Genomic DNA, 12,260 nt, shown 5'->3' with positions numbered 1-12,260 from the left:
CCAGCACTTCTGCACTGGGAAACTATATGAGCAGCGTCTAGGTACAGATGGAGGTCAAACATCCTTGTGCACTTTTCCAGAGTGCTCACACAATCCTGCTGACTATATTCACACAGGGATTCGGCACTTGCTGCAGCCTAAATCTGGTAAGATTTAAACTGGAAAGGTAAAAGTGTAAAGTCCCAGATGTGCAGGAGGCAACCTGGAGACTAACGTCTGTATACACATAGATGGACATCTCCGCGTGTATCTTTAAATAATGCAAATGAGGGAAAAATGCCCGGATGTCTTTTTAATCTCAGACTGGTTCCAGCCTGTTTGCAGTATTAATGTGTGAATCTTTCCTCCTGTGAATATTTGTGAAGTGTTTAATGTGTGCTCATAAGACAGGCGGGGATGCTCCGGCCTCTGTCTTGAAACGCTTTGTGATATTTTCAAAGACTTTTCCTGAAATGTAAAACCATTTTTGTGTCTCTTCACTCCCATTCAGTCTGGACCACAGATGGAACTTCTTAAAATAACTTTCTTCGTTGTGTTCCTCACAACAGCGTCAGCTACACCGGTAAGACAACTACAATACATGTTGGTCTCTTTTGATCTGTGTGTGTTTGTGTGTGTCTGTGTGTGTTTGTGTGTGTCTGTGTGTGTGTGTGTGTGCATGTGTATGTGTATGTGTATGTGTGTGCGTATGTGTGTGTGTGTGTATATGTGTATGTGTGTGTGGGGGCACATAAAGCTAACACGGTCCCCATTTTTGCTGTTTATAGAATATTTATGTCAAAATTCCTTTAATTGTGAAACTTCTTTAAATTGCAAATCAAGATAACTAAGAAATAAGTCAAGTTCATTGATTATGTCAAAAATTCAGTCAAAATTCCTTGACTGTTTTGTGTTAGCAGGATTAGGCAGCAGGGAAGCTAAAATCACTATAGCTCCATTTCTCTTGTCATTTTCATTTTAACTGCTGCATTTTAATCTAAACTTCTCCTTAGTCTTTACATTATAATGGGGTGATCTCATTAGAATCGTGGGTCAGGTTAACTTATGACTCATTTCTGATAGATTTTCATAGTTAGCACTATTGAGTATGGGATTTAAGTTGTAGCTCAAGCAGCATCAATGGACAACTGAAAATATCTGATGAGTGTATAGAGGTGTCACACTTATCATTTGGTTCGTTTCCATCCCCAGTGGAGCAGAAGTCACCGTCTAGGTGGGCCCAACAGAGACTGGAGATACTTACTGCAGAAATGGTTGTGGTTGATGAAGTGTGATTCCAGTGACTCCTCAGAGAACTCCTCTGAAGAGGTGACCTCTCCAACCCCAACAGCTGTGACCACCACTCAAATCACATCCACAAGCTCAACAGGCTCCATCAGCACCGTGAGCACCACAGGAATTGGCAGCACTCTCAGCACTGGGCTAGCCTCAATAAGTACAAGTGAGCCCAGTACGACACCAGAGGCACCAATAACCAGCACATCTGCGGCCACGTCGACTTCTACGGCTCTTACTGGGGGAACAACAACAACCCCCAGAGGAGATACTAGATAGCAACATTAATGTCTTAATCAGATGCTGTTCTTCACTAAACAGATTCATATGAAATAATTGGGGATACTTTAAACACACATCTCTGGTGAGAATGTATTACTGTATGACTGGCAAATAAATGAGTTTGCATCTTTATGGAAGAAATGTTCTGATTCTATATGAGACAATAAAGGACAGAAAAATAAAAACATGATTGTTTTAATTAAAGCCCAACTCCACCATGATTAACATGAATCAAAAGGAAGATACCTGAGGATTTTAGCTGCAGAACATTGTGTTGATCGGTTCATGGAACAGGATGAGTACTGGTACAGTTGCTTTGCCCATGTTAATTGTACTGAGGGAACATGTTTTTAGTTCCCAAATAGTCGTGCATATACGAGGGATGGCGATGCAAACCAGATGCCACAGTCACTCAGTATTCATTAATGGATTGCATCATTTCTTTCTTTCACAAACGTCATCACACAATGTCTGTGTACAACACAAACATCAGAAAGCTCAGCAGATGGTATGGATGGTACTTTATAGGCTGCCTTAATGCTTCAAACACCATAAAATAGTGTCCATTTGTTGATCGGCTTTTTAATAAAAAGGTAGAATCTCTGTTTGGGTTTTCTGGAGGAAGCAAGTAATCATTTCTGGGGTTGTCAGAAAAGAATAGAAAAGAAAAAATATATACATATATCATGTATCACAGCTCAGATAACTATACATTGTAATGAATAAATACAATAACATACATGCCACTTGGTTTTACCTTTGGCAGCATCCTTAGCAACCAACATTACAACGGCAGACATAAAAGATTCCAGATCAAATAAAAGAATTGAAAAAAATGTAATGTACTGTATATTTCTGGCTAGAAATATCATTGAAACAGCTTTTTTATGTCCTACATATCTGAAACTAATGCACTTTTCCACTGAGAATGAAAGGAAAGTTTTATTTTGAGAAGCCCACTGCGAGCAGTCAGGTGACCTGCACGGATCAGCATTAAAAAGTGATCAGTTTGCAATTTTCACTCCCTAATTTTGAGACATACATTTTGTATTGTGGACAAATGTAGGTAGGTCACATTTTGACGTGAGGCTGGGATTTATAACCCTTCAAAATTTGCATCAAAATATGAAACCGAAATTTAAATAAGAGAAACATGTTTCAGTTAAAAATAGACAATAGTTTGATTATTTTAAAAACTTTTTGGCCTGGAAAAAAAGATGTGGCTGCTTTTGGAGATATCAGTGCTAGCCACTGCGCCGCCACACCACCCCTGGGCTGACGTTTAAAGTTGTCCTTATGCTTAACTTAGCGCTACCTTGAGGCGCAGTGTGATTATTACAATGTATGTTGCCTGTTGAGGTAACGCACAGGCCGCACTGTGCAACAACGGCATGAAGCATTTAAGCCAGGCCTTCACAGGGTGTCACATTTGGACTTCAATAAGGAACTTTGGCAGGAAAAAAAGCCACTTCCAACATCTGGAGAAAATAAATTCTACAATTATATGTTCCATGGGGTTTCCGGGATGTAATGATACACTTGTGTTGTAAAGTATTTAAGACAAAACACAGAGAGAGAGAGAGAGAGAGTGAGAGAGAGAGAGAGAGAGAGAGAGAGAGAGAGAGAGAGAGAGAGAGAGACCATTCGTGGTGTGACTCAGCTACTATTGCAAAAGTCCCAGGTTTGATAGTTGGTGTTTACATGTTGAAATGCTTTAAAGGAGCTGAAAGCAAGTTAGTGGCTGAAGCTGTTACTGCAACTCACATTCAGTCCAGGAGAAATGAGCAAATTGGGCATTGAACTACAAATTCTTCTTAGGTTTCAGCCTCCTCCATATGTCAAGGGCACACGGATCCAGTTTTTGGGAATCATAACACAGCCAGCCTTTTAGGTTTAGTAAGGTCAGACATTGGTGATCCCACACCTTTGTAGCTGACAATCTGGATGTGGAAGCCCTACTGACTCCTTGATTGGATGGTGGACGGTGGAGCTAGTCAAATCAAATCAAATCAAATCAATCTTTATTTATATAGCATCTTATACAATCAAAATTGTTTCAAGGCGCTTTCCAGAATCCCAGGGCCTAACCCCAGACAGGTAACAGTGGCAAGGAAAAACTCCCCTTTAACAGGAAGAAACCTTGAGCAGGACTCATGTAGGGGGACCCTCCTGCTGATGGCCGGCTGGGTAAAGAGAGAGGAGAGGAGAGGAGAGGAGAGGAGAGGAGAGGAGAGGAGAGGAGAGGAGAGGAGAGGAGAGGAGAGGAGAGGAGAGAAGGAGAAGGAGAAGGAGAAGGAGAAGGAGAAGGAAAAGGAGGGGGAGAGGAGAGGAGAGGAGAGGAGAGGAGAGGAGAGGAGAGGAGAGGAGGGAGAGGAGAGGAGAGGAGAGGGAGAAGGAGAAGGAGAAGGAGAGGAAAAGGAGGGGGAGAGGAGAGGGAGGAGAGGAGAGGAGAGGAGAGGAGAGGAGAGGAGAGGAGAGGAGAGGCACAGAAACACACACAAAAATACACTATACAAACGGGTCAGCGGGGCCGGAGGTCATCATACAGCTCCGAAGGTGGCGATACCTGTAAATGAATAGTGGGGGGGGGGAGCAGAAAAACTACACAGGAATCAGCATAACTAGTCTGCTTGATGAGGAGGAGGAAAGGAGAGGAAAGGAGAGGAGAGGAGAGGAAACCATGACCCAGTGGGGGGGGTGACAGAGGCCTGTCAGGTGATCATGTTTCCGGACCCCGGCAGCCTTGGCCTATAACAGCACAGCTAAGATGTTAACCTAATGATTAGACGACCCCCTAAGTATAATAATTTGTCTATCTTTGATAGTAACTGGAACTACAGAATTAGTAACAATAAGCCTTTTCAAAGAGGTAGCTAGTAGTTGAAAATAATGTGATTCCTTAACGTCTCGACCATAAAATTCAATTACACTGATTTGATGTGAAGTTTCATTAATTATTTAAAACATCAATTGAAGAGCCTTCAAATTTTTTTCATACTTAATGACTGCTCCATGATCAAGCTCCTGGGTGGATCTACGTATTGATCGGCGCCTTCCTGTCTATACCTGGACACAATAAATGGCTCTGACGCATGAAAGTGTAGCAATCACACAGTTCGGTCATCCTCTAAGTCTTTAATAAAGAAGCTCAGCTCAGATGTGGTGCCAATGAAGGTCGAGCGGTTGCTAACAAGACAAAATGTGGTGAGTTCATCCTGTTCACACATGCCAGCAGGGTAGATGGTGAGATATGATTACAGACAGACAGGCAGACAGACAGGAATGTTGTCTTAATTACATTTACATAATAGATATTAACCAGAGCTTTAAATCAATAATGTCTGAGTCACTGAACAGCTCTCACATACACACACACACACACACACACACACACACACACACACAGACACATGCACACAGACATGCACACACAGCTGCATTATTATGGAAAAAAACTTTATTTTTTAAGGGTACAGTATGATACATTGCAGTAAACACCACTGGACAGACATGTAGTCAAGACAACTACACATAAATAAGGCTGTGTGTGTGTGTGTGTGTGTGTGTGTGTGTGTGTGTGTGTGTGTGTGTGTGTGAGCGTGAGCATGAGTGACAGAGCTAAGCCAAATAAGCCATATTTCTATCATTTCCTCTGGTAGAAGTGCCGACACCATACAGATGTTGATGGTTATTGTTTAAATGCAGGGTTGAGCTGGTGCAGATGTCAGGACTTTTATTTCTGCCCCTGAACGTCTGTCATTAGGGCACCAAGCTCCTGGCGCAGGTATCAGCAGAGTTAAACTCTTATAAAACATCATGTACATGGTTAAACATTTGTTTTAATGGAGATCAACCATGGGACTATTAGTGGATGTATTTTAAAGGCCTTTTACTTAAATAGAATAGCATATTTCTGTGCATCCTCTGATCCATAATTCGCTGTCCCTCTGTGGACCTTAGGGGGGGGAAATGGAATGCTCGGGGTTTATTTAGCAGTGAGGAGTGCTGGCACATCAGTGGTTTTATCCAGTCCAGCTCCATCCTCATCAGAATCACTCTGAGTGCTGTTGCTCTCGTCTGAGGTGCTGTCAGCGGTGGACTCCTCACTGCTCTCCTCAGGCTCTGAGTTATGGCTGCTGCTGCTGCTGTCACTAACAGAACTGCTGCTTGCCTCATTCTCCTCTTCATCTGGGTTGCTGGAGCTGCCACTCTCATTGTTGCTCGCGCTATCTCCTTCCTCAGGCAAGGGGCCCTGGTCCTGAGAGATGCTCGAGGAGATGTCCATGCCCTGGTTGTCCATCTCAGGGGTGCTTGTATCCTCTTCCAGGAGATCAGACTGGACCTGAAGAGTCTGGAAGTGTCAGAGAAAATAGTTCAATTCCTACTTTAACATTTGCCAAAGCAGGAAGAACAAAGTAAAGCTAGAGATGAACTTATGACTTGAAAGATCATTCTTCTGGAAGTTCAGTGTTGTTTTTTTTATTTGTGTAAAAGTAGTAACAGTAGTGCTGCTACTAGTAGCCACTACAAATGTGGCCATGGTTACAATATATTACAATATAGTGAGCTAAATTATTACATTTTTAAAGTGGAGGAAACGCATCAACTTACACTGACCTGTACCTTGTATACCTGCATTGACTTCTCCACCTCATTGCCATGGTTCATGTCATAGCTCGTCTTCTTTTCTGCGTCAACATACTCGTAGGGCTTGTATGGTCCAGAAACCTTGTGATAGGACTTATCCTCAATGTAGAGGATGGACTTGTAGTCGTCAGGGTAGCCTCCCATGCTGTCTCCACGTCCGTTATCTGTGACTATGGTGGGGAGGATGGGCTCCTGTGTGGTTTCAGTCACGGGTTCCTCTGTGAAGACTTCAGGGCTGGCTGTGGTAGGAGCTGGTGTGGAGGGCTCATCCGAGTCTGAGCTGTCGGAATCATCTTCATCCTCCTTAGAATCAATCAATCAATCAATCAATCAATCAATCAATCAATCAATCAATCAAGCAAGCAATCAATCAATCTTTATTTATATAGCGTCTTATACAATCAAAATTGTTTCAAGGCGCTTTCCAGAATCCCAGGGCCTAACCCCAGACAAGAAACAGTGGCAAGGAAAAACTCCCTTTAACAGGAAGAAACCTTGAGCAGCACCAGGCTCATGTAGGGGGACCCTTCTGCTGATGGAGAGGAGAGGAGAGGAGAGAGAGGAGAGGAGAGAGGAGAGGAGAGGAGAGGAGAGAGGAGAGGAGAGGAGAGGAGAGGCACAGAAACACACACAGAAATCCACTATACAGTGGGTCAGCAGGGCCGGAGGTCATCATGCAGCTCCGAAGGCGGCGATACCTGTAAATGAATAGAGGGGAGGGGGGAGAGAAGCAGAAAAACTACACAGAAATCAGCATAACTAGTCTGCTTGATGAGGAGGAGGAAAGGAGAGGAAAGGAGAGGAGAGGAAACCATGACCCAGTGGGGTGACAGAGGCCTGTCAGGTGATCATGTTTCCGGACCCCGGCAGCCTTGGCCTATAACAGCATAGCTAAGATGTGACCTAATAATTAGACGACCCCCTAAGTATGGTAATGTGTCTGTCTATAATAGTAACTGGAACTACAGAATTAGTAACAATAAGCTTTTTCAAAGAGGTAGTCTGATCTTAAAAGTAGCGATGGAGTCAGCCTCCCGTACCTGGACAGGGAACTGGTTCCATAGCAGGGGGGCCTAGTAGCTAAATGCTTGGCCCCCCATTCTACTCCTAGAAACTCTGGGAACCACAAGTAGACCAGCAGTCTGAGAGCAGAGTGGTCTATTGGGCTGATAAGGTGTCACTAGCTCCTCCAGGTAGGATGGAGCTAGGCCTCTGAGGACCTTGTAGGTCAAAAGAAGGGTTTTAAAAATTATTCTAAATTTAACGGGCAGCCAATGAAGAGACGCCATTATAGGAGTTTTGTGATCTCTTTTGTCAATATCTGTCAGAACTCTGGCTGCAGCATTTTGGATCAACTGGAGGCTTCTTAAAGAGTTGTTTGGACACCCTGATAATAAAGAATTACAATAGTCCAGCCTGGAAGTACCAAAAGCATGAATTCACTTTTCAGCATCATGCCGCGTCAGTAGCTTCCTAATCTTTGTGATGTTCCTCAGGTGAAAAAAGGCACTTCTAGAGACTAATTTAATGTGTGAGTTGAAGGAGAGATTTTGATCAAAAGTTACTCCTAGATTCCTCACAGAGAGACTAGATGTTAATGAGATACCATCTAGAGTGATCATATGATCTAATCTATCCCTGAGAGGTTCAGGACCAACCACCATGACCTCAGTTTTTCCTGGAAATTTGAAGACATCCAGGACTTTATGTCTTTAAGACAGGTCTGGAGCTTCACTATTTTCTCTGTCTCCTCTGATTTCATGGATAAATAAAGCTGAGTGTCATCAGCATAACAATGAAAATTTATCCCATGCTGCCGAATAATGTTCCCTAAGGGAAGCATGTACAAGGTGAAGAGATTGGTCCAAGTACAGAACCTTGAGGAACTCCATGGCTAACCCTACTGTATGAGGAGGGAACACCATGGACATGAGCAAACTGGTATCTATTGGATAAATATGATCTAAACCAGTCTAGTGCTGTCCCTTTAATCCCAATCACATGTTCCAGTCTCTGTAACAGGATGCTGTGATCAACTGTATCAAAAGCAGCACTGAGATCCAGCAGAACCAGCATATCTGGTTATCTGCTGGAGGAAACCAACCGACTCAATTAATGAAATGAAGCCATTTCTAAAGATGTCATTTACAACGTCTACATGGATATTAAAGTCTCCAATGATAATGACTTTGTCTGTTCTAAGGACCAAGTCAGATAAGAAATCAGAGAACTCAGACAGGAACTCTGAATGTGGCCCAGCAGGGGGCCGATATACAACTACAAACAGAAGTGGCTTTTCTGCCTTCCAGTTCAGATGGGTGATGCCAAGAGTCAGGCTTTCAAATGAACTGCCATGTTTTTGTCTAGGATTAATTAATAACTTGGAGTGATAGATTGCTGCCACTCCCCCTCCTTGACCAGTAACACGAGGAATATGATAATTAAGATGGGTAGGAGGAGTAGATTCATTTAAGCTCACATACTCCTCCTGAAGCCAGGTTAGTAAGACAAAATAAATCAATGTGATGATCCGCTATCAGGTCGTGTACTAACAGGTATTTACACAAAATAGATCTAATATTTAACAGTCCACACTTAATTGTGATATTAGTTTCTCCACCTTGTGCTTTATTATTAATTTTAATAAGATTATGGTGATTGACTGCTCCCCTGTTCTGTGCTTGGTGAACTTTTAATCGTGGAACAGAGACTACCTCTATAGTGTTAAATATGTTATTGTAGGTGGATGAGGGTTCTATGGAAGCAGCAGAGAGGTGTATAAGACTACAACTCTGCATCCTGGTCTGGACCCTGGATTGTCAGGTCACTTTGGGTCTAATAAAATTAGCCAAATTACTAGAAAGATTCCTGGTGACATTGAAAAAAATGTTCTGAATCCACGGCAACACACACAAATGTATCAGTAAATCAGTCAGTGTTTTCTGTGGTTTGACTCACACTCTCATCATCATCCTCATCGCTGCCCTCACTGCCATTGCTGTCGACAGATGGTGCAGCCGAAGAGAAGGTGTCTGTCATGTCAGATTTGGCCTCTTCGGGAGCCTGTGCCACTACCTGCCGCCAAAACCACAAACAGTTACAAACACAGCAGATCTGCAGGACACCCTATAAACATACTTGACAGCTCTCACCTCATCTTCTTCCGTCTCTGTGCTCTCATCTGCAGCTGCCACATTCTAGGATTCAAAAATGTGTGTGTGTCAAAACTCTGTTATGCCAGTTCAATATCTTATCTTTGCAATGTAATAACTGGAGTAGACACATTGTTGTGGTGGTGCTGTAGGCAATAAATGAAAGGAAAAATCCAGAAAGTCTATGAAAAGAAGGACTATTGGAATATTTTACCTGCAGAGGTTTTGCACTGTTGATACTGCCTGAAACTGCAGGCCGTCGCTTCTGTGGAGAAGGTCATTAACAGCAAATAGGAATTTCTCTCTCTCGCTCCCCCCCCCCCACCTCATACTCACCACTTCCTCAGCGCTCTCTGAACTGTCTGATACTTTTCTTGCCTACAGGACAAATATTTGTGCACAGCAGATTAATGTGAGAAAGCCTAAATAACACAGTGTAAATGTCACTGAATACAAGATACATGATGCGACCGAGATAAAGGACTGACCGGCCGACAGAAGACTGTGGCGAAGAGCAGAAGAAAAACAAGGGCCACTCTCATTTTCACAGCTTGGTGTGTCTGTATGTAAAAAACAGACACATATTTCCTGAAGTTAGTTTAATCCCTACAAGAACAAGGCAAACTCATTTTGTGAAAAGTTCATACTTTTTCTAAAATACTCTTTGCTTTGGTCAAATTCCCTCCTTAAAATGGAGGCTCCATGATCACAGGTCTGTGGTGCGTTTAGAGACTATGGTATGTCACAGGAAGTCATTCAAGCCTTAATTACAGACATAAACGAGTGGTTCTGCTCTGCTTCAGGACTGTGTGCTATAACACAGTTATTATTGGAGTTTGAGAAAATCTCATAGTTTGGTGTTTCCTCAACAACTTTTTGTCAGGTTTGAAGTTCATTTAAGACACTATATTACGTTTTTCTTGCTGATGATTTAAATTCTATAGTCAGATTGAAAAATAACAAAGATCCAACGCACCTTCACTGTCCCCTGGTGGTCACATGTAGTAATATCTGTATGACTTTGCTCTCAGATTAATCAGGTAATGAGCTTTGAATAATATTGTGACATTAGTGAACGATGATCACATGGCATTTTCATGTTATTTTTGTTTTTATCAGGCTCAAAACAGATGTTTCAATGTATTTTTACCTCATCTTGGAATGTTTTCTTTTTCTGTTCTTGCAGTGGGAGGACTCAACTCGCCTCCGAGTCTGCTCCTCTCTTTAATGATGGACTCTCCTTATACTGTGTAATTCAGCAGGTTATTACTGGAAAACCACAGCAGAGCTGAAACATTACTCCTATGAAGATGCTTATTCTGATTTTAGTACATCAGTCTAAATGAGAACAGATGTGGGATTTATAGAGTGTCATATTTTTAAGGATTCAAAGACCTAAACCCCCATAATTGCAAAGCAACAGTATAAAGGTTAAATGTGTAAAAGGGAAATATATTAATTTAATCTACAGTTGACTGAGTGGAATTAATTACACTCTCTAAACAGATTTTTCAAATGTCATTTTTATGGTTTCATTTTCAGGGTTTTCAAAAATATTTAAATCAGAAACAAACAAAAAATCTACTGACTGAATTAGATTTATGCCCAGGTTTGTATGTTATTTGATGAGAATGATATTTTTCCTACTTTATTGTTGTTCTATTTACACAAGATAGCAGAAATTAACAGTTTAGATGCACTTTGGTTTGACTTCAGATTCACAGTCACAGTCCTGAACAAGCAAAAACAAGCAATCTCGTTTAGGTGTGTATGTGTGTGTGTGTGTGTGTGTGTGTGTGTGTGTGTGTAGGTAGAAGTTAGTCTTTCCAGCCATGTGACCCATCCAGACAGATTCCTGACGCTGACACAAATCTGCAAATGAAATTCAGACTCTTCTTCCCTTCCAGCCAATCAGAGGCAGTGTTCTGCCCCCACAAAGCTTTAAAAAAAGAACTCATAATTAACTCCAATAAACTATGGAGATTCTTTGGTATACTGTATCTTTAAGCTGTCATCTGGGTTTTGCCACAATTTAGATTCAACAAAGATTCAATATGGAAATGAAGCAAAATCAACTCAAAGGCAGGTGGAAATCTTGTGGGAAGCAAATGATGCTGTCAGCATTTAAATAATTGGACTTTTGATTTCTTTTAAACTGGCTAAAAATATATAAGCTGTAAGACAAACCTCACATATGCATTAATCTGCTGCAGGCTGCTGGTTTGAATATTTCTACTAGAAACTTTGCAGAATTTATTCTCTTAGAGCCTCTATCAGAACTCCATCCCAGTTGTACTGGGATAAAGTCCATTTGATGAGGTGTAACAGGCCTTATTTCTTTGGCCTTTCTAATATGAGCAGATTTTCGTGCTGGAAACTGTTTCTGTAGAACATCCAAGGTCACTGTGAAATAAAAATGTTATGGTAACAAATAACTCATTTCATTTTCCAGTTTCAGATACACAAAAGCAGGCTGTTAGAAGTTTCTGCATAAGTTCGATCTCATTTAATTTATTGAAGCAATTTAAACGAATGCGAACACCAAACCCCAGCACATGTAGCACATCTGTCATTACATTCCTGTATTTCTGACCTTGTTTTCCAGCTCCAGAATATCAGCAGGTCTGCAGAAAGTGATGGATGTGAACTCTCCCTTGGGTTTTAACTCCTTGGGTTTCTTGGATATTGCTGGTCCACTCAGTAATGATGATGATGATGATGCTGAAAGATCGGCTCCTTGGTCGGCTTATGAAGCCTCCAGACTTCAGCAGCAGCCAATCAGCTGGGAGTCTGTGATGTAATGTGGTTAACCGCTCCTGTGGCCCCACTTTCCTCTCTCCCACTCTTCCTGTGGTTGCTGCTGTCCTGGGGTGGGGGCAAATGCACAGTCACAGTCACAGTCAC

At 42.0% G+C, this 12,260-nt stretch overlaps 2 protein-coding genes across 3 annotated transcripts; one reads left to right on the top strand and one right to left on the bottom strand.

Annotated features, from left to right (window-relative positions):
• LOC130517395 (uncharacterized) lies at window positions 1-1,565 on the top strand. Its single transcript, XM_057019234.1, has 3 exons — window positions 1-146; window positions 491-562; window positions 1,192-1,565. The coding sequence occupies exons 1-3, from the start codon at window positions 48-50 to the stop codon at window positions 1,552-1,554; spliced, it is 534 nt and encodes a 177-aa protein (XP_056875214.1). The 5' UTR covers window positions 1-47; the 3' UTR covers window positions 1,555-1,565.
• Window positions 1,566-4,996: 3,431 nt separating this feature from the next.
• spp1 (secreted phosphoprotein 1) lies at window positions 4,997-12,189 on the bottom strand. Of its 2 annotated transcripts, none has more exons than XM_057019561.1 (8): window positions 11,950-12,189; window positions 9,845-9,916; window positions 9,693-9,734; window positions 9,571-9,621; window positions 9,357-9,401; window positions 9,163-9,279; window positions 6,181-6,507; window positions 4,997-5,908 (listed from the first exon to the last, which is right to left on the bottom strand). In XM_057019561.1, exons 2-8 carry the CDS (start codon window positions 9,896-9,898, stop codon window positions 5,543-5,545), a joined length of 1,002 nt encoding a protein of 333 aa, XP_056875541.1. In that variant the 5' UTR covers window positions 9,899-9,916; window positions 11,950-12,189; the 3' UTR covers window positions 4,997-5,542. The 2 variants fall into 2 exon arrangements, with proteins under 2 accessions (XP_056875541.1, XP_056875540.1); XM_057019560.1 differs by having other exon boundaries at window positions 6,175-6,507; window positions 11,950-12,187.
• Between the last annotated feature and the right edge of the window lie 71 nt (window positions 12,190-12,260).

This window comes from Takifugu flavidus, chromosome 20, assembly GCF_003711565.1.
Source record: "Takifugu flavidus isolate HTHZ2018 chromosome 20, ASM371156v2, whole genome shotgun sequence".
In the NCBI taxonomy this organism is placed as follows: domain Eukaryota; kingdom Metazoa; phylum Chordata; class Actinopteri; order Tetraodontiformes; family Tetraodontidae; genus Takifugu; species Takifugu flavidus.
Note: the sequence above shows the minus strand (reverse complement) of the source record. Positions and strands in the feature narration are given on the sequence as shown.